Below are 21228 nucleotides of genomic sequence, written 5' to 3'. Positions count from 1 at the left end.
AATCTTGAACTCACAGAGATCACCCTGCCTCTGGGATTAAAGGCATGTTTGACCATGCCTTGGTCTACCACACTTTTTTGGGATGAGGTCTCTTTACTGGCCTCAAACTCACTACATATGCTATGGCCAGCAAGCCTTGGGTATCTTATCTCTGCCTCTCCAGCACTGGAATTACAAACATGCCCTGTACCACGTCTAGTTACATGCACATATATATTATATATACATATATGCATATGTATATTATACATATACATACAGACATATGGGGCAGGGTGCATTTGTGTCTAGTACCCACAGAAACCAGAAGAGTGTCAGATCCCCTGAAACTAGAATGATAGGCAGGTAGGTGTGAGCTGTCTAGTGCTGGGTACTGAGAACTGAACTCAGGTTTTCTGCAAGAGCAGTATATGCTGGGACATCTTTCCAGTCCTGTGGAAAATTCTGTTTTTTTAAATGTAGGTTGTGGAAATCAAACTTCTACCCTTCTGACTTAGCAATCTCCCCAGCACAGGCAATTTTCACACTATTTCTCACTGTCTTACAGAAGTATACCTGGGTTATGAGGATTAAAATTTTAAAACAAGAGTACCTTAATAAGCCCTGCTTCAGACCCATCTCGGTCAAAGGTCTGGCGCGCTTTAGCTATGGCCAGGATGACCCCTTGCATGGCAGGGCTCAGCATCACCTACCACAGAGGGCACAAAACAGAGAGAAAAAGGAGAGCAGACAGGTTGAAAGGAGACCGTATGAGGCGAGGTGAGCAGAGTGCTGGGAGAAGCAGAGCACGGTTTCCTCGGCCAGCACAGGCTGCAGGCCAGGTTTCACAGCCCTACTCTAGGAGCATGCACGGCACTGGCTATCCCTGTGATGCTGCCCATGACAAGCTGTCCCACTAGGTGACCATTCTAATGCTATCAGATAGATGAAGATGTCCAAGAACATTTCTGATAGGGCACTGTTGAAGATTAAGTTCGACTATATGATCAGCACGTCAACTTAGCTCCCGGACTTCCACCAGAATGAGGGTATAAAGGTATGTGTTAAATAGCCGCAAACTTTCAATAAATAAAAAGTATATACACACAGCAAAAAAAAACAGAAATCTGAGAAACAGGATTAATGACTATTTGTGGGCAGTGCAACTGACAAGGAGACAGACCATGAGTAACAGCTGCTTGCTGAACTTCAGAATTAAAAGCAAAACCAACTTTAACTCACATTTGTTTTATTCACCGAGCAGGTGGAAAAATTCTACTTAGAAGACAAAACAATGGACTACCATCAAAGCCAAACAATCTCTAGAAAGTAAACATATTTTTGTTCATAATACCAAATGGAGTTAATCCTGCCATCCTGAGGCCATCTAGGCTTTGTAGCAGTGCTCTTAAACACAAGCTGGGTGTACACACACACATGCACACACGCATGCCAACAGTGCACAGCAGGAAGCGGTTGCCTGTGCCTTTTCAAAAAAAGGACAACTAAGGTCAAAAGCAGACAGGCCTCCATTTCTATTTCTTGTTTCAGTGAGAAAACATTCGCTGTGACAGACAACCTTTTAGAAGACACCACACAGCTATCCTACACTCTGTACCTCCTCATCATAGCCATCTGCATCAGATCTAACCAGAATCCTTCCCACACTGGGAATCTCCACTTCAGAGACCTCAGAGCTGGGTGGAGCAGCAGCCTCTGTGTCTCTGGCCTCTGGGGCCTGCTCTGACTGCTCTGCAAGGTTTGTTTCCTGGGGTTTAGGCTTCTCGGTTTCAGCTTCCTTAAGCTGTGGCAGCAGAATGGAGAGAAAGAGTAAGAACAACAATGGGAAAAACCAAGAAGAAATAAAGAGTGGTGGTCAAATTCAGCAGAGACATGAACCAATAGAAATGACAGAAAGCTGGCAGTTGGCGTCAAAAGCCAGACCCTCTCGAGGTAGGGCCACTTACTCAGTCTCACCTCACTCAAGGCTGCTTCTACACCGCTCTTCTCGTAGGCACGGGCTGTGTTTGCAATAGCCTGGGCAGTCTGCTCCTTTGCAATCACAGCATGCTCAGAGGACAAGCAGCGAACCCCGTGAGAGGAGGCTGCTGGAGTCTCTAATAACAACAACAACAACAAAATCAGAGGTGTCACATCTGATGAGTAATGTTTACAACATTGAATATCAACAAGCAGGAGGGACACAGTTCAATATATAGTACCAGCACACCTCTTTCAAAGTCCATGTAAATGCTCTTAGAAACCTTGACAAGCAGCAGCTACTACAGTGGTGGCAGTGGAGCATGCTTTTAATCCCAGAACTTGGGAGGCAGGCCTCTTTGAGTTCAAGGCCAACCTGATCTACAGAGCAAGTTCCAAGACCGAAAGGGAGGGAGGGAGGTAAAAAGGGTAGGAGGGAAGGGGAAGGAGGAAGGAAGGGGAGGGAGGGACAGAGGAAGAAGGGAAGGAAGGAAGGAAGGAAGGAAGGAAGGAAGGAAGGAAGGAGCGAGCAAGCTACTCCACATCAAGGACCCTCAAAGGTCTGTTAAAATTACTGTGCTCAATTTCCCTACATTTTCATGCCAAACCATTTATTAGGAACATCTCCTACGGAGAAGAGTTTCCACAGCCTAACTTGTTAATCCTGTCATCCTATAACCTGGGGATAAGCAAAGCACGAGCTATATAAGGTATAGGCAGCCCTTTCCTACTATTTCTGCTCATCAGAAAGAAACTTCTAAAGGCACAATAATTCCACTAGACTGTGTAATAGCCACTATAAACAAAAGCTGCTGATGGGCGAGCAAGAGGGCTCAGTGGGTAAAGGTTGCCAAGCCTGACGACCTGAGTTAGACCCCTGGGATCCACATGGTGGAAGCAGAGAACTGGCTCCCACAAGTTCCCCTCTGATCTCAACTCACATCCTATGGCAGGTGCTTCCGCACTCCTCCCACTAAAGAAAAATTAAAAGAAAAATAAAAGAAACCCATTGAGAAGAGAGGCATAAGCATGCTGTTAAGCATCTCGGGTTGGCTTGAGTGCAGTGAGGACCTGACTAGACCTGGGACAGGGTGGGGAGTACAGTAAGGCCTAACTGAACCCAGCATAGCACCTTTCTTGGATACCTTGTGATGCAGAGAAATCCTGTGATGAAGAGTTTGGGGAGGACTCCATCTGCGGGATCTTACAGGACTGCTCTTCCTCCCATTCCTCCACCTCTTGCTCAAACCTCCAGTTATCTTCCTGAATGTACTGCCTGAGTTCCATAGACAGGGCCTCCACTTCTCCCGCCATTTGATCAGATTCGTTAGCAGCTGCCACTGAGGAAAAGCAGTTACAATGGAGTGCCACCCAGAAAAAGGTAAACCAAAAAACCCATCACAGAAGGAAGGGCACTGCACATTTTAGCTTTTGTCTTATCTCTAAACAGACATCCATAGTAGCATGTATACTCACATACAGGCAGGTTCTTGGCATATATGTGCTGGGGCTGCAGAGACAGCTCAGCAGCTAATAGCACTGGCTGCTCTTGCATAGGATCTACTTCTGGCTCCCAGGACCAACAGAGTAGCTCATAACCGTCCATAGCTCCAGTTCCAGATCTGTTATCCTTTTCATGCATTGTGGTACATATACATACATGCAGCCAAAATATTCATCAGCATAAAGTAAAATTACGCCCTTAAAAGTCAATATCTATTGGCTGAATGAACATATGATAGGATGATTTAATCATGGCCAGTCACTGGATGCGGCCAGTGTTTAAAAACTTGAACATCAATAGATGTGATAAAATCTTAAGCTAGGGGTTAGAGAGATGGCCCAGCACTTCAGAGTGCTTGCTGCTCTTACAGAAAAACTCTAGTTCAGTTCCCAGGCTCACAGCCACCTGTCACTCCAGCTCTGGGTTATCCTGCATCTCTTGACCTCTGCAGGTACCAGCATGCACATATGCACAAACACACATAAGTGCAGGCATATACACAGAAGTAATTAAAAAAAATTTTAAAGTAATAGTGTTATCAATTTAACTGATTCCAAGAGTGGTAGGAGTGTCCCACTGGGCATGGTGGCACAGCATATAATCTCAGCACAGCTCCAGAGAGGTGAAGACAGGAGGATCACGAGTCTGGAAGGCACAACAGGCTGGACGAGAGGCTGTCTCAAAAAGACAAAAGGATGATCACCTATCTCAATACAGTGGAGTAAGAATTTCAAGACACTGATCTGAGTGCACTCTGGAGGTAGAGGCAGGCAGATACCAGATAGTGAGACCCTGCTTTTAAAGAAAAATAAAAAGGAAAAAGAAAAGAAAAAAAGAGCCAAGTACTCATATTTCCTGAAATTCTACTATCAGAAACAAAGGTGGAATATTGGGTAAATCATACATAGTCAAGAAACAGTAAGCAGTTTAATTTTTTTAAAAATGGCAACAATATTAAGGACACATTAAATGATTAAATTTTACTTCTAAACATGCTACCAAAACCAACAAAAACAAATCTACAACAGAACAATAAAATCCTTCTTAGCTGCCACTAATTAGTCTTTTTTATGAAGCAAGTAAAAATCCATTTTTTGGGGGGAGGGGCATCAGGGTCTTATGTAGCCTGGGCTAGCCTTGAACATCTTATCCTGTCACCTGTACCTCTGAGTATTACGATTACAAGCATGTAAAGACCGGGTTTACAGAGTGCTGGGGATCCAACCCAGAGCTTCATGAATACCAGGAAGCACTCTATGAGCAAATCTTAACTCCTAGCCCTCCATGTACTTCATAAAAATGAGCAATGTAGGCAGAAACAAGGAACTCACAACAACCAACAGCTAGCAAAGCCCTCTCTGTAATTCTCATAGCCACTATTTATGGCTTTACACCACAAATACAGGGTGGTTGTTTTCTGACTTTTTGAGATAGAACCTACTTTGAAACCCAGGCTGGCTTCATAATCCTCTTGCCTTACGCCATGGATGCTGAGATTACAGGCCTGAGCCAGCATACCCACTTAAGAAAGTCATATTTATGAAAAAAAGTAATAAGTTTGCTAAACTCTAATTCATAAATAGTAGGTAGAACTAAGTGGAAAAGTACCATGGTAGTAGAAGAAATAAATGGGAAGGGGAAATAGATGAGATCTACACACAGAGAACATGTTTTGCTTTGTTTTTAAAGACTTATTTATTTACTGTATGCATGTGTGTTGTTTTCATGCACACAGAGAAGAGGGCACCAGATCACATTAGAGATGGTTGTGAGCCACCATGTGGTTGCTGGGAATTGTACTCAGGATTTCTGGTAGAACAGCCAGTGTTCTTAACCTCTGAGCCATCTCTCCAGCCCCCCACAGAACATGTTTTGAGAATGACATACAAACTTACAGTGAACTTGCTGGGAAGTGAGGTAACAGTCAAAGACAGAAGTAGAAAGGAGTAACCTATTTTCTCTTTTATTCCCTTACAGCTTTTATCTTTTAAGAACATTTTACATAATAATAAACTATAGTTTAAATGTCTTCAAAATAAGTAAGACTATTCCTCTCCCAGGGACTAGATTTTCCCCAAACTCTGGATTCTATTCAGCCATTTTTACCTGCATCAAAGTGGGGTAACTTGTCATTGATATACATCAAGCAGTATGCACTGACATTTCTCAGGCCCCCATAAGAGTCTCTTTCAAGTTCCTCCCAGGAAGACTCCGTGACAGAGATATCATTGTATTTAAGCCAGATTTGCCGAGGTTGGTTGTAGATATATGCCCAGTAGTGTCCAGCATTGGCTTGTCCTTCGTGAACAAGAACTGCATGTAAACGATAAGGCACCTGCAAATCAGAAAGGAGGACTCTCAGACCGGGCACAGAAATATGATGATGTTTATGTCACTAGAATTCAGAACATTCCCAACTATCAGGCAGAAGGGAATGACCACACACACACACACAAAATAACATTTCCATCAAGCATTTTACCAGTTCAGTATAGACAATGAAGATATAATGTCGGAAACTATCAATACAGGGCTGTTAGATTGAGAGTTAAACCAAACCTTGCTGGAGGCTCTGTCAGCCTTAATGCTTTTACTCAGGGGCAGACTTTTTTATTTTTTTGAAACAGCACAAGAGACAAGAGGCAAAGTCAAGAGCCACATGGTCTGTTTCTATTCCACTCCACAACCATGCTCACTGTCCTGCTGGGAGAAGAGCTATGTTCTGCTTTGCCATAAGCCCTTCACAAACGTGCCTCTGCACAGACAAGTCCAAGGCCCTATACCAAACAAAACTGAGTGTGGACAGCAGCAAGGATTTCTATTCTGACTGGCTCCCTTTTGAAGTCTCCAGTTACTAGAGAACTAAAGCATCAGGACAGTGCTAATGGAGTATCTCAAAGGACTGTAGGGATAGGTAATTGATCTCCAATTTTTCCCCACTGCAATGCTTCAATTATCACTTGGAGAGAATTTTTTAAAATCAGTATATAAGAGCAAATATCTGATTTTAAGATTTGTCCTTTAAAAAAAAATTAAATGTGTGCATGTCTATGTGGGCATACATGTGTGAGTTCAGGTGCCCACAGATGTGGGGCGTATCAAATCCCCCTAGAAGCGAAGTTATACACCTCTACAGAAATGAAATTATAGGAGTTAAACTAGGGTCCTCTGCAAAAACAGCTCACACTATTAAATACCGAGCTACTCCTCAGCTCCTAACAACTCTACTATATGAAAAACACCACATGGCAGAATCTAAGAAGGATGTTTAAGGTTTCAATGCATGTAGGAGACAATCTGAATCCTTCAACTTTACATAAGGGAACAATATATTTCTGTCTTAGGGAGACACCATGCAGGTCTTTTCTTGTGGTATCACGTCCTCTGCCATTAGCACCAGCCTATTTCCCATCACAATTCTACCTGACGAAGAAGAGGATCACAGTACATCTGCTCAATAGCCTGGGTGGTGCTTGAGATACAATTCTTTAAGTCTGTTAAAAAAAAAAAAATCGTTAGAGTGTCCGTGTGCCAGGGAGGGCCCACCAGCCGTGACTGGCCATGCCACCACAAACAGTATTACTTCTCTCGCACCACATTTTAATGACTTCTGTTTCCCACCAGGAAGCACAGAGCAGTATGTGGTGCTGAAATGACAGGTGCTTCAGGTTATAAAGGCTTTTAATTCAATGTAATACTCTGAGGTCTTTAAAAATTATTCTTATAAACCTGCACTGAAATTTCTTAAAGAAATTGTCTTAATTTAGGAAAAAAAAAACTTCCATGAACGGAAACAAGATTTCAATGAGAGGAAAAACCTGGGCGCAGTGGCAGAGCACAAGCTTTTCTTGTCTGAGGGCCCAGGATGGGAAAGAAGGCAAGCAAGCCCAGAGCACGGGCACCTATTGCTTAGAAAGCATTCATTTTGTCAAGATACCCACACCTGTGAACACTGTGCCAACACTAGGAATCTGAGGCAGGAGGACCATGAGTTTGAGACTAGCCTGGGCTATAGAGGGAGACCTTATCTTTAAAAAGAGCAAAAAATAGTAACCGAACTTTTGTTTAACAATGAGGCAAACACTATTACTATCTTTTTTACTATCAATTACAATGCTCACATTAAAACAAGCGGCATGGAAGCACATGTCGATTATCCCAACATTACAGAGCTAGGAACAGAAGGCCCACATGACCTCAGGGTCAGTTCTGAGACCCTCAAAGGGATAGGGCAAGAGCAGGAGGCGAAGGGGGGTGGGGAGGACATGCACTGCTTGTCTCAGCAAAGGTTCCCAGAATGGCAACTTCTAGAACTGGCAGAAATTTGGGTGGAGGGGAGCTGGAAGGAATAAGTGCACACACAGGACCAAGTCTACAAGGAGGAAGAGCAAGAAATTCACAGTCGCCAGTCCTGAGAGCACTGTATGCGAAGCTATGACGGAATAAACACCAGGGCACCCAGTCACCAAATAGCCACACAGACGGGAAAGACAGGTAGCCACCAAGTTTCCAGAGCGCCAACCTTGTATATCTTGTTCAATCTCACTCCGCCACCTCTGAAGACAGGTCTTAACGAAGTTCATCTCCTCATCTGTGACTGTTCGAGGAGCTGGGTGTGCAGGCATTCCCAGGGAGGAGTGAGCAGAAGTAAATGGCCCATTCATTACTTCAGACTTGGGGAGAGGATCTTCAGGAGAGGAAAAGGTGCCTTCAGCATCCTGAGAGCAGCTTTCTGAACTTGAACTAGAAAACAAACATGGCTCTCATTTTGTAATATTTAAAATGTAAGTTGGGCTGGGCATGGTGGCAGAAATCGGTAATCTCATCCCCTGGGAGGCTAACACGGGACTGCTGTTATTGAGGCCGCCCCGGTATAGTTAAGAAAAAAAGAAAGTTCAACTTGACCTAAATTAGTACACTTCAGAAAACCAGCTACTTAAAGAAAAGGTACAATTAAAATGTGACCACTAGCAATGGTGAGGCTGAGGCAGGAGGATGTCAACTGCAAGGCTAACAAAAGCTACACAGTGAGGCCCTATCTAAAAAAAAAAATCTACTTATATAATAAAAGCAAACTTTTCCTTCTATCAATCAGCTCATTTAATACAGCTTGGTTATGGAGCTAATGTTAGTAACTATCCCCATTTGACCAATCACAAGCTTAGCATTTAACAGAACATAGCTGGCACAGTAGTTCATGCTTATAACCCTCGCAACCCAAGAAATGAAATGGACATGGGAAAACAAACACAGTGGTTTCAGCCTTCCTAGTGCTGTGGCTCTTTAACACAGTTAGTTCCTCATGTTGTGGTGACCAACTATAAATTACTTTCACTGCTATTTCATAACTGTAATTTTGCTACCATTATGTAGCAAAATTATTTGTTCTCTGATAGTCTTAGGCCATCTGAAAGGGTTGTTTGACCTCCGCAAAGGGGTTGAAACCGACAGGCTGAGAATCATTCAAACCAAAGGCCTGTAAGGGCTTTAAAGTAAGATCCTGTCTCCAAATAAACAATGACAAAAAAAATAAAAACAACAAAAAAAACCATAAAAGCACTATGCCACTCAGATAGCATAGCACTTGCCTAGCAAGAACAAGGCATTGAATTTGATCCCTTATATTGAATAAGCCAGGCGTGACAGCAATTTATCTACTAACATCATCCCCAAAAATTGCCTGATTGGGTGCTGGAACCTCAATTAGGGTCCTCTGCAAAAATAATATGAACTCCTAATGGTTGAACCATCTCTCTACCCTCAAAATTTGTTGTTGTTTTTTTTGTTTTGTTTTGTTTTGTTTTGTTTTGTTCTGGTATTTGGATTTTTGAGACAAGGTTTCTCTATGTAGTTCTGGCACTCGCTACATCTGTAGGCCAGGGTGGCCTCACACTTAGAGATCAGCCTGCCTCTGCCTTCCAAGCGCTGGGATTAAAGACGTGTGCCACCACAGCCTAGCTAACAACTAGGTTTTTAACAAAAGCTTTTTACTCTGTGGGGGACAAATATAACCTAGTATCTTTACTAGCCAAGACACACAGATCATGGAGTGTGACCCAAGCTGAACCTGCTGGCACAGTAAGACTATAAAAACTACTGGCTGAATAGGAAGAGTTAGAGGATCCCCCACGGGGCCTCTCCATGTCTTCATGAGCCTAGCCAGTTCTTCCTTGTGTAACTCCCTATTCATGAGTAAGTTTTTTCCTTGCTGCTTACGTAGATGAAGTACAGAACAATATGGCTAGAGGACTAAGGCCTGACAGGGCTCTGAAAAAGACCTTTCAAGGCAGTTAGCTCAGAGCAGAGCAGTCCTGAAGAGTCTGATCCAGACCTCAGACAGTGAGAAGCCTTGGAACAGGTGCAACCTTCCAGAAGACAATTGCACTGCAAGGACTCAGGACACTGCCAACAGGGGAGTTGACAAAACCCTTCTCTGAAGGCAAAGCTATCCTTGAGCTATCTGGTAGTGGGGTGCTCGGCAGGAGGGAAGGATGGGAAATGGTGCAAATAAAATGAAAAAAAACAGTACAAACCATTGAAGAAATCTGCTTTATTACCTTTTCTTGGATGTGAGGTCAGAAACCGGGGAGTGCATTGAAGGCAGTGGTAATGTCATGTGCTCAGCACCTCGAGACAGACAGCTTTCAAAGGCAGGCTTTGTACTGGCAAATTCAATAACGTATTTCAACATGTCGGGGAGTGGGAACCGAGATGGGCCCGAGCCGTACTTCACATACCTAAGAGGCAAAGACACTGGAACACTCTTGCCCAAGTCTGCTTGCACAGTAACAACTGCCGACAAAAACTTATGCAGTCAGTGGGGGAGACTCATTCCTAGGTATACTAATATACAGCTATAATCCTAGCACTCAGGAGGCTGAGGCAGAAGGATCACCCAAGAGTTTAAGACCTGCCTATGTTACACAGCTTAAATTTGGGGCAACCTAGTAAGCGCCTATCTCAATATAATAACAACATCACTAAAGGCATCCACTATTTAATTGGTTACTCAACCTATAAGGTTAAAAAGAAGGTTCTAACAATAAAAACTGCCAGCAGTCTGATGCCTCACACTGAATGGGACCATTTCAACAGCTCCTCCAGCTCTGATCTGTTGTCCTGACATGGTCAGGCTCTGCTCATAAACCTACCTTCTTTCTTAAAGGGAAATACATGCTCCACACTACAACTGAAAAAGAAGCTGGGATGTTTTCTTTGGCCTTTCTGCTTCATAACCGAGAGTGACAGAAACCAAGAAATAAAAATTAGACCTTATTAAAACCAGGTGGTAGTGGCATATGCCTTTAATCCCAGCACTTGGGAAGCAGAGGCAGGAAGAACTCTGAATCAACAGAATGAGTTCCAGGACAGACAGGGCTACACAGAAAAACCAAAATGAAAAACCAAATATGAAAGAAAGAGAGAGAGACAGAGAGAGAGAGAGAGAGAAAGAAAGAAAGACGCAAAGAAAGAAAAGAAACAAAGAAAGAAAGAGAAAGAAATTAGACCTTAATAAAGTCCAAGAGCCTAAGAAAACTGGCAATCTTCCTTTTGCAGGGTCTTCCATACTCTTATTATTCATGAATATGATCAATAACACAGGCCAGATACAAACTATTCAAGATTTCTCCAGGAAGAGTAAATAATATTCTCAAAGATGTGACTGAAATAAGACAGCACCTTTTACAGTTATTAGGTTATTTTTATCTTATGTGTATACAGGTATTTTGCCTGCGTGTATGTCTGTGCACCATGCATGCCTGTTGCCCTAGGTGGCCATAAAAAGGTACAGGATCCCCGAGAATTGGAGTTACAAGCTGTTATGAGCTGCTATGTGGTGCTGGGAAATGAATCTGGATCCTCTGCAAGAGCAGCAAATGCTCTTTACTGAGCCATCTCTCTAGATCTACAAGATTTTATTTTTAATTACATTATGTGTTTGTGTGTCTGCCTGTCTCTGTGTGCACACACATGGGGATCAGAGTCCAGAAGAGAACAATAGATTCCTTGAAGCCTGAGTTACAGGTGGTTGTGAGCCACAGGACATGAGTGTCAGGAACGGAATTCTGGTCTTTTGCAAGCACAACATATACTGCTGACCTCTGAGCCATCTCTCTGGCCTCTAAACAAACTATTTTAATGATACCTCACAATCTGCTATTACTAGCACATACATTACTTTAAACTCATTATGGAAATTTAGCTCAATGGATTATAGAGTTCACTAATCAGAGTTTAAAAGTAGAATAATCACCCTAACTGGCTCATCCCAGTAGCTCCATTATTCTGGATTTCTATCTCACAAAAGAACACAGACACTTCACCATTTTTCTTTCTTAAACACAGTAGAGAGAAATGCATTTAAACTTGGAATTAAGAAAGCCATCTAGCTCTGGCTCTCTCTCTGACTTTTTGTTTCTCTCCTTTCTGAGGTGGTCCTTTTCCCCCTCCCCTCTCATAATAAACTTCTTTTCTTATATTAAAAAAAAAATAAAGAAAAAGAAGGAAAGAAAACCATCCATATGCAGTGGTGATGCAAGCCTTTAATCCCAGCCCTGGAGAGGCACAGGCAGGCCGATCTCTGGTTTGAGGCCAGCCTGGTCTACAGGAAAACCCTGTCTCAAAAAAAGAAAAAAAAAAGAAAAAGAAAACCATCTATTTCTGTAGCAAAAAAAATACATCACAAAACAAAAATACTAGGGCTCTAGCTGTCAGTACACTGGCTGCCCTACATGCACGAAACCCTAGTTTGCTCCCAGCAGTACACAAACCAGGCATGTAATGCTCAATCCAGCACTCAAGAAGTGCAGGCAGGAGGACAGGAAATCAGGGTCATCCTCAGATACATACCTGTTTGAGGACAGCCTGGATATCAGAGGAGACAGTGCCTCAACAACAGTAGTTATTATTGTTAATTAAATGAGCAGAGCATGGTAGTGTACGCCTGTAATTCCATCACTTGATTGACAGGCAGAGGCAGGCAAATCATTATGCCTTTAAGACCAGCCTGGTTCACATAACAAGTTCAGGACAACCAGGCCTTACACAGCGAGATCTTGTCTCAAAAACCCAAACGAACAAAAAAATGGGAAAATGAAAACACTCAATAGAAAATAAAGGGCATTTTAACTCAGCATCAACGACGTAACAGAGGGCCAACAGCAGCAGCTGCACAGCCTTGTTCCTCAAGGTCACTAACAGAGAAATGGTATGTGCCTGCTCAGTAAAGAACCTTAGCTACTTCAATCCTTGGCACGTACTTGGCTGTGCTCTTCCATTACAAGCTTATCAAACTCTACTCAATGCACATTTCAAAGAGAGCAGAGCTGGTAACCCAGCACCGGTCTCTACCTAACTCCACTTCTGAGTTCCAGCTTTTAGAGCCAACTACTTCACACAACCTATTTTGACCCTGAGGATCAGAGCCAAGAGATAAGATGGGATGGGATGGGGTGGATGGGAGTGAGGATGGGGATGGGGATGGGAGTGGGGATGGGGATGAGGATGGGAGTGGAGATGAGGATGGGATGGGATGTAGTCAAGGAATAAAGCATTTACCTATCATGCACAAGGCTTTCTAAGCCTCAGGGTAACAAACAAACAAACAAATAAACCAAAACTCAGAAAAGGTGGTTTCAAAAATGCCTATCTACCCCTTGAAAGTAAGAAACCTTACTTTTAGAGAAGAAATAAGCATTTTGGTTGTTCTCTGAGGAAAGGTCACATATAATTCAAGTTGGCCGGGAACTCTTGATCCTCCTGTCTCTACTTCCTAAGCACTGGGATCATAGGTATGCGCCACTATGCCCTACCTTTTTGTTTTTCTGAGGCAGAACTTAAACTGAACTCAGGCTCGCCTGAGCCATACTACACTGCCCAGACCAACCTCAAATTCATTCAATTCTCTTGCCTTGGTATCCCAAATACTGAGATTACTGGCCACAATGCCAGTAATCTTACAAACTAAAGTGATAAGAAAATTCAAACATAAAGTAGTGTGTGTGTATATATGCACACACACACAAAACAAAAACAAAAAAAACCCACGAAAGTTATCTACTCCACCTCAGATCTGTATCTAACAGTATATTTATGAGTTCTTGGATATTCTCCCTGGAGTGTCACGTACATACATTCATACAAGCATATCTGTACAGTGGATGTTTAAAAAAAATCCACTCACTTATTTATGTGTATGAGTGGTTTCCTGCATGTCTGCATGAACATCACACATGTACAGGAATCTACAGAGGTCAGAGAGAGCATCAGATTCCTTGGGAGTGGAGCCATAGGTGGCTGTGACCTGTCACATGGATGCTAGGAACCAAAGCCAGGTCCTCTGCACGAGCACTAAATGCTCTAGAGCACTGAGCCATCTCTCTGCCCTCTAGTCTTTAAATCATACCTTGAAAGCTACATTTTGGCCAGTGAGCTGGCTTAATGAAGAAAGGTGCTGGCTCCAAAGTAGCTCCCAGGTCCCACAATGCAGAAGGAAAAAGTATCCTGTGACCTTCACATGTACACATAAAATAAGTAAATCGAAACCCAAAAAATTCAAATTATAACCATTTGGTTTGAAAGCCAAAGTAGGGGCTCAGTAGTTAAGGGCACACTCCTCTTACAGAGAACCCCAGTTCCACTCCCAGCAGTGCAGGCAGCTCAGTCTTTAAGTCTAGGTTCAGGGCATCTGATGTTCTGGTCTGACCTCCGCAGGCACCGGCATTCACAGGTGCACATAATCACACATAGATAGAACATATACACATACAGATAGTTAAAAACAAAAGAAATGAGGAATGGATACAGAAACTGTGGTATTTTTACACAATGGACTACTACTCAGCAATCAAAAAGGAGGAAATCATGAAATTTGCAGGCAAGTGGTGGGATCTAGAAAAGATCATTCTGAATGAAGTATCCCAGAAGGAGAAAGACAAACATGGTATATACTGGCTTATATAGACCTACAAGATATGATAAACATAATGAAATCTACACACCTAAAGAAGATAATCAAGAAAGTGGACACGGGTGAAGATGATCAATCCTCATTTAGAAAGACAAATGGGATGTGCATTTAAGGTATGACAGGAATCTACCGCAAAAGGCATTTGAAAGACTCTACCTAGCAGTGTTTCAAAGCAGACACTAAGACTCATAACCAAACCCTCGGCAGAGTGCAGGGAATCATATGAAAGAAGGGGAGTTAGTATGATATGGAAAGGATAGGAGCTCTACAAGGACCAAATATATCCGGGCACAGGGTCTTTTCTGAGACTGACACTCAACCAAGGACCATCTATGGATATAACCTAGAACTTCTGTTTGGATGTGGCCCGTGGTAGCTCAGTAACCAAATAGTTTTCCAAAGTAAGGGGAACAAGGACTATTTCTAACAGGATCTCAAGGTCAGGCTCCTTGACTCCCCCCACCTCCCAGGGGAGGAGCAGTCCTGTTAGGCCACAGAGGAGGACTTTGCAGCCAGCCCTGAAGATACCTGATAAAACAGGGTCAAATGAAAGGGGAGGAGGTCCTCCCCTATCAGTGGACTTGGAAAGGGGCAGGGAGGAGACCAGGGAGGGAGTGTGGGGTTGGGGAGGGAATGAGGGAGCGGGATACAGCGGGGACACAGAGTTAACAAAATGTAACTAAAAAGAAAAATAAAATTAAAAAAAAAATTTAAAAAAAGAAATTTTTAAAAATCAAAAATAACATTACACTAAGGAAAACACTCCCAAAGTCTCACTATTCTTGGTTTCTTTAAGTTCTCTAAAAATAATTGGGCCAGTGACTTGGCTCAGCAGATAAAGGCACTTGTCACCAGAGCTTGATCCTTAGACTGCACATAAAGAGAATTAATTCTTCGAGCTGTCATGTGACCATCATATGAATGCCATTGTGCACATGTTCATTCTTATTCTCTGCTCATTTTCTCTCCCCAAACAGAGCAAATAATGTTAAATGTTAATCTTGGATCTGGGAGGAACTTATGTCCCTTGAAGAAACTAATGACCTAGCAGTGGACTGGGTGATGTGGGGTGGTAGTAGGAGATTGTTAATGAATGAAGGGGAGGAGGGAAGCCACCAGTGTATAGATTTCCTTTCTAAATGTCAAATCAAATCTAGTTTATATCTAGACTATACAAACCCTGTAAGGAAACCTGAGTTATTCTGCAAAACAAAGAAAGCAGAGTCCACACCACCTCATCTCAACACTTCACAAGCCCGTTTTCTATAAGTGAAATGGCTAGGTACAGAGGCCATTACAATCCCGACCCTGGGAAAGTCCAGGCAGGAGAATCAGAAGGTCAAGATTATCCTCTTAAGAGAACAAGTGGCTGACAACACTGCCTCTCATTCGTTTAGTCAGAGAGTAGGGCAAGCAGAAGAAACTGCCAAACATTAGCAAAGCCAGGACTCCTCTCTTCACCTCCAGTCACAGGATGGCCGAGTTCCTGAAATCCTCGGGACCGCTTAACCATAGATGATACTACCTGGACTTAAAGACTCCTTTATACTTAAAATGAAGGCACTGGCTATTTTATAACACACTAGTTATTAGTTACACTCTGAACTTTTAAATATAAACCCAATCTAATATTCACATTTTATTTGCTTTATGTTGCTAAGCATAAAAGTACCCACTGACTCACCTTTCCAATTTTTGCTGCAGAACCTGTATTTCCTCCTTCAACTTTCGAATACTCTCTCTCTTACTCCGAATAAGCTCTTTGCTCTTGTACATGTACCTAAGCAAATGATAATCCATTGATAGAAGTTATTTTAGCAAATATTAATGACACAATCTCAGTGAAAAAGACTTCCTCAAAACATGCAGTTATAGAATAATCAAAATGAATTGTTTTTATTGTGGTTTTGGCTTGAGACAGAATCTCAGAGCTCAGACTGGCCTCCAACTCCCTGTGTAGGTGAGGATGCCCTTGAATTTCTGGTCTTTCACCTTCTAGTGCATGTTACAGAGGTAAGCCACCAAATCCAGGTTAGTGCTCTACTGTGGATTAAACCCAAGGCTACAGCCCCAACCCCAAGGTCAGCAATGAGGCAAGGATGGCCACTCTCACCACTTTACTAATGCTTGACTAAAGGTGAAGCCAGTATAGGATGGCATAAAAAGAAATAAAGGTAGAGACAGCAGAGCAGAACTGTTCTCCAGCTGCTACAAAGCCACAGTGAGCTTAGTCCAACCTGAAGATACAACATCAACTTAGTAACCAATCAATCATCCTATTTCCATCTGATCAAAGAGATTAGAGAGTAGAATTTCAAAAATTCGTAATATCAAAAAGTATGATTTACCTAATGATGAGTTTAATTACACATATTTTTTAAAAACATCACTGAGAAAAATAAATGAAGATAAAAAAAAAAGGTAGATACCATATTTAGAAGAAAAAAGTCAAGCTAGGCATGGTGGCACACACCTGTACTCCCAGCAGCGTGGAGACAGACCCAAGCAGATCTCTCTGAGTTCAAGGCCAGCCTAGTCTACAAAAGGAGTCCAGGACAGCCAAACAGCCAAGGCCACACAGAGAAACCTTGTCAAAAAAAAAAAAAAGGAAGGAAGGAAGAAAAGAGAGAGAGGGAAGGAAGGAAGGAAGGAAGGAAGGAAGGAAGGAAGGAAGGAAGGAAGGAAAAAAAGCCACAATCTAAGATATCATTTCTTCCCAGATTACTGGCAGGTGTGGCACAATCCAACCAAATGAGATTCCCTTATCTGGCAGAAACTGGCAAGTTACTAAAATTTCAATGGAAATGCAAGGAACCAAAATGCCAAAACAATTTTGAGGCTGAAGCCACTGAGAGTGTATAGATTCTCTTTCATGCTAAACAAATAATAAATGTGTCAAGTTCCAGGGAATGTGGGGATGAGCTCTGAGACTGATCTGCTTCCTTGCTAATACTGTGTGTTTTCTCTCTCTCTACCCCTCCCTCCTTCCCTTGTTCTCTCTCAACACAACTGAGTCCTTATTAGAAAAAACTTTGGAAAATCCATTTCCTCCATGGTTGCTGGAGTGTCAGAGCTAAAGGAAGTTATGTTCTCCAATTTGGATGTGAAACAGAAACCTAAGTATTATTAGAAACTTAGCTGGTGTTCCCGTGGGCTTGTATATACACGGTTTTACTTTGATAATATAAATTAGCACCTGCTTTGCATGGTTCACTCTATGGGTTTACAGCATCCATGGAAACAAGATCAATGTTCTGAACACAGACTGCTCAATAACAGCACTCAGGGAGATTCTCAGAAATACAAACTTAAATCCAGGCTCATAGAATCAAAATGAACACATTATCCAGATGTCCAGGTGATCTCCACACACAAATACATAGCTCACTCATTCTACTGTTGCACTTATTTAACATCAAAGTCACTTGAACCATGGCTCACCTATCCATATAAATGATCTGAGGAAATTCCAGTTTATTGTGAATTTTCTCCGGCTGCCCAAGAGATTGATTAAATTCAAATCTGGAGAGTTCGAATGTCAACACTGGAGGCAGTTTTGTAAACCAACGCTATGTCCAGGTAGAAACATGGGGAAAAGAAAAATTAATGTCAAGAAATAATAACAGCCATATTTTAAACATCCTTTACCAAACCTCTTTTGATATGGAAATTATATTCAAGTCAAATTAACATTATGCAGCATTTCATCTCATACAAATACTTAGAATCATATTTGAAGAGTATGACCAAATGTTCCTCAGCCTCCAAATCTACTAGCTAGCCAGCAGCACTGCATTCAACCATCATCCTGAAAAATAACCATCATGGAGGACAAGAACTGACCAAACACCAACACCATTCCCTAAATGAGTCATCACTGTTCAAGATGTTCAGATCTTATGGGAAACAGCCTGACAGCATATAATTACGAGATAACTGTATCCAAAAAACATCTAAAAAGACAAACACTGTAAATATACTGTTTATTTACAGTTAGCCATAGTTTAAGTCCTGTTTATGCATAAAAGGAAAATTTGAAAAAGCCTCAAGATGTTGTAATTTTCCATGTTTCTGAGGAAAGTCTGACTTCTAGAACACAAATTTCTAAAAGGAAAGCCAGTCAAGTGAACCTACAATGGTACCCAGAGTTTCGGCGTAGGAGATGACACTAAGCACAGCTGAGGAAAAACGGCAGAAAAAAGAAGCCCTGCTCATTCACCCTCACGCCAGAGGTTCCTGGGAGTGGTGGTAAACCATCTTTTTACCAGGGTTCAGTGGTGCTCCTTTCAGAGGCCCTGCTGGCACCTGCTAAATCGACTGAGTAGCTCACACCGAATCTTTTATCTTTCCTGTTTGCTTCTTGAGACAGGGTCTCACTCACTAAGAAGCCAAAGCTGGCCTTGAACTTGCAACAATCCTCTCATTAATCAGTCTCTTGATGTGACAGAATTATAAGCATGAGCCACTGTGCCTCGCTCTTCTGAGTTAAGTTAATTAAACAAACATAATGACACTTGTTAGAGTTTTATTTTTACAGAATTCCTGTCCTTGGACACTGAATAAGTAATAATCATTCATTTGTCAAAGAAAGAATCAGCTTGCATACATGGTACAAGCTGCCAGGGATCCATTCTTTACTGAAGAAGCTGAGGAGGAAGTGCTTTCCATATCCCAGCACCTTCTAGAGATAAAACACCTCCACAGGTCTAAGTCAGGTACCTTACTTTAATTCAAGTCAATTTTTCCTATCATAATTCTTGAACTGGACAGTGCCAAAAGCCCCAATTTTGTAAAATGTTTAAGAGGAGAGTAAGCCAAATGAGAGAATGCTGACAGTTATGCTACAAAGCTGCTCACTAATTCCTGCCTAACTGGAATGTTGCCATACTAATTACTCAAGTTAACTTCACTGCTTTCTCCAACCCATCAAAAAACAAGAATCCCACATAAATGAAAATTACATTTTAAAAATGTAAGAGCAAAGGCAGAATATACAACCAGGAACAATAAATACTCTAATATGAAAAAAAATTTAAATGGCATACCATAGGAGTTAATCCCTTTTACCCTCCCAAAATAAAGGACAGTGTGTTCTCCCTACTCAGGTACAGGCTTCAACAGAAAGAAACTTAATCATCATACTTAAAACATCAGTAGAAGCATAAACCTTTATGTGAGTAACTCAAATTCAGTTTTAGCAAATAATTTTATCAAAGCACAAAGACTCACTGATTGACATCCACTGGTGAGATAGGAGACAGACTCAAGTTTTCTGCTCAGTGTGTGGTTACCTGATTCGTGATGGAACTCATTTGCCTAAAAGTTCATTCCTACTTAATTAGCTTTATCCCTGGCAGAACAAATAAAAATATACACCTTACCTCTTGTCCATACTTCACTGAATGATCAGAAGAAAGCAGTGCAATGTCACCTTCCACCATGGCGCCTTCCAAACATTCATCTAAGTTGTGATAACCATTTACCTGAAGAGGGTACTGGCCGAAGGTCTCGTTGTTACAAAAGGGCTTTCCTAGACAAACAAAGGGGAGGGGTGTTAATGTCCACTGGTACCATCTAAAGTCTATTACTCTGGCTCCCATGAGACACCACCTTCTAGAATTCAGCAGTCTCCTGAGAACTGGGTAGAAAGACACTTGAGCCAGGGTGGCAACCTCCAATGATGCCACGGGCCTGAGCATGAACAACACGCAACCACTGATACTGCAAAAGCAAAGCTACCTGATGTACATGGCTCCCATCAAAGACCCATGAAGAGAGCCCTGACTGGACTGGAATTAAGAGGAGCAGAGAGGACTATGTCAAATGTTAAGTAAATTCCAGACTGAAAGAGCTAGGGGGTTATTACAAACAAATGAGGTTCTTCAAAACATGTATTTCAATATGGACATGGCGGGTAACAAACTGCAGTCCTGGCCTTTGAAAAAGCTGACTATTGAGAATTCAAGGGCACCCTGAGGTACATAGCAAGGCCCTGCCTTAAAGAATCACAAAACAAAATATTTCAAGGAAAAACAAACAAACAACGTGGAAATGGGAGCCCAGACACTGAAATGACACTTGCCAATCAGTCATACATGAACCACCCTAGGAAGCTGAGGCTGAGTGGACACTACTGACTCAACATGGGCAGTCCTGGGTTGCTTTCTCAGAGGGAGAGGATTTCAATACTGATTACAACAAATTCAGAAACTAAGCGGTTCAGGTCAGCCCTGGCTCCTTTGTGTGGAGGCCTTATTAACCCATGCAGGCACATGTAGAAGCAAGCTGACTTGGGGTATACTCCTCAATCACTTCTCCATTTCTTTTTTGGGGGGAGGGTCTCACAAAACTATGCTGGCCAATTTGATGTCAACTGAACACAAGGTAGTTATCAGAAAGGACGGAACCTTAATTGAGGAAATGCATCCATAAAATCTGGCTGTACAGAATTTTCTTCATTAGTAGGTGGGAGGACCCAGCCCATCGTAGATAGTGAGATCCTTAGGCTGGTGGTCCTGGGCTCTGTAAGCAGGCTGAGTAAGCCACAGAGCAGGCCTGTAAGCAGCACCCCTCCATGGCCTCTCCATCAGAGCCTGCCTCCATGCAGGAACTGTCTAGATGTTAAGTTGGGGAAGAATGACTGAGGTGCCTATTTAACCTTATCAAAGGAAACATGACCCTCCTGGCTGACATGCCCCACCCTCTACCCCTTCCCCCTCAACTTCTTCATCCCAGAGGCTGGGCTGCCCTTCCTCCAGATGCCCTTCCCTATATAATCCAACCATTTTGGTTACTT

General features: G+C 42.3%; 1 protein-coding gene across 9 annotated transcripts in view; it reads right to left on the bottom strand.

The window, feature by feature from the left end:
* The window catches only part of Usp28 (ubiquitin specific peptidase 28), a 55554-nt gene that overhangs the window by 7408 nt on the left and 26918 nt on the right, over window positions 1–21228 (bottom strand). For 3 of the 9 annotated variants that reach the window (XM_021633318.2, XM_060373347.1, XM_060373374.1), the window contains 11 exons: window positions 19814–19962; window positions 17874–18001; window positions 16117–16212; window positions 10021–10200; window positions 7986–8206; window positions 6887–6957; window positions 5570–5798; window positions 3105–3299; window positions 1957–2096; window positions 1598–1783; window positions 593–688 (listed from right to left, as the gene is read on the bottom strand). In XM_021633318.2, coding sequence (XP_021488993.1) covers window positions 593–688; window positions 1598–1783; window positions 1957–2096; window positions 3105–3299; window positions 5570–5798; window positions 6887–6957; window positions 7986–8206; window positions 10021–10200; window positions 16117–16212; window positions 17874–18001; window positions 19814–19962 — 1691 coding nt within the window. The remainder of the gene's footprint in view (window positions 1–592; window positions 689–1597; window positions 1784–1956; window positions 2097–3104; window positions 3300–5569; window positions 5799–6886; window positions 6958–7985; window positions 8207–10020; window positions 10201–16116; window positions 16213–17873; window positions 18002–19813; window positions 19963–21228) is intronic. The other 6 variants (XM_021633320.2, XM_060373359.1, XM_021633321.2 and 3 more) reach the window with 4 other exon arrangements.

The sequence above is a fragment of the Meriones unguiculatus genome, chromosome 1, assembly GCF_030254825.1.
Source record: "Meriones unguiculatus strain TT.TT164.6M chromosome 1, Bangor_MerUng_6.1, whole genome shotgun sequence".
Classification (NCBI taxonomy): domain Eukaryota; kingdom Metazoa; phylum Chordata; class Mammalia; order Rodentia; family Muridae; genus Meriones; species Meriones unguiculatus.
The sequence above is the reverse complement of the archived record's forward strand: the minus strand, read 5'-3'. Positions and strand labels throughout refer to the sequence as shown.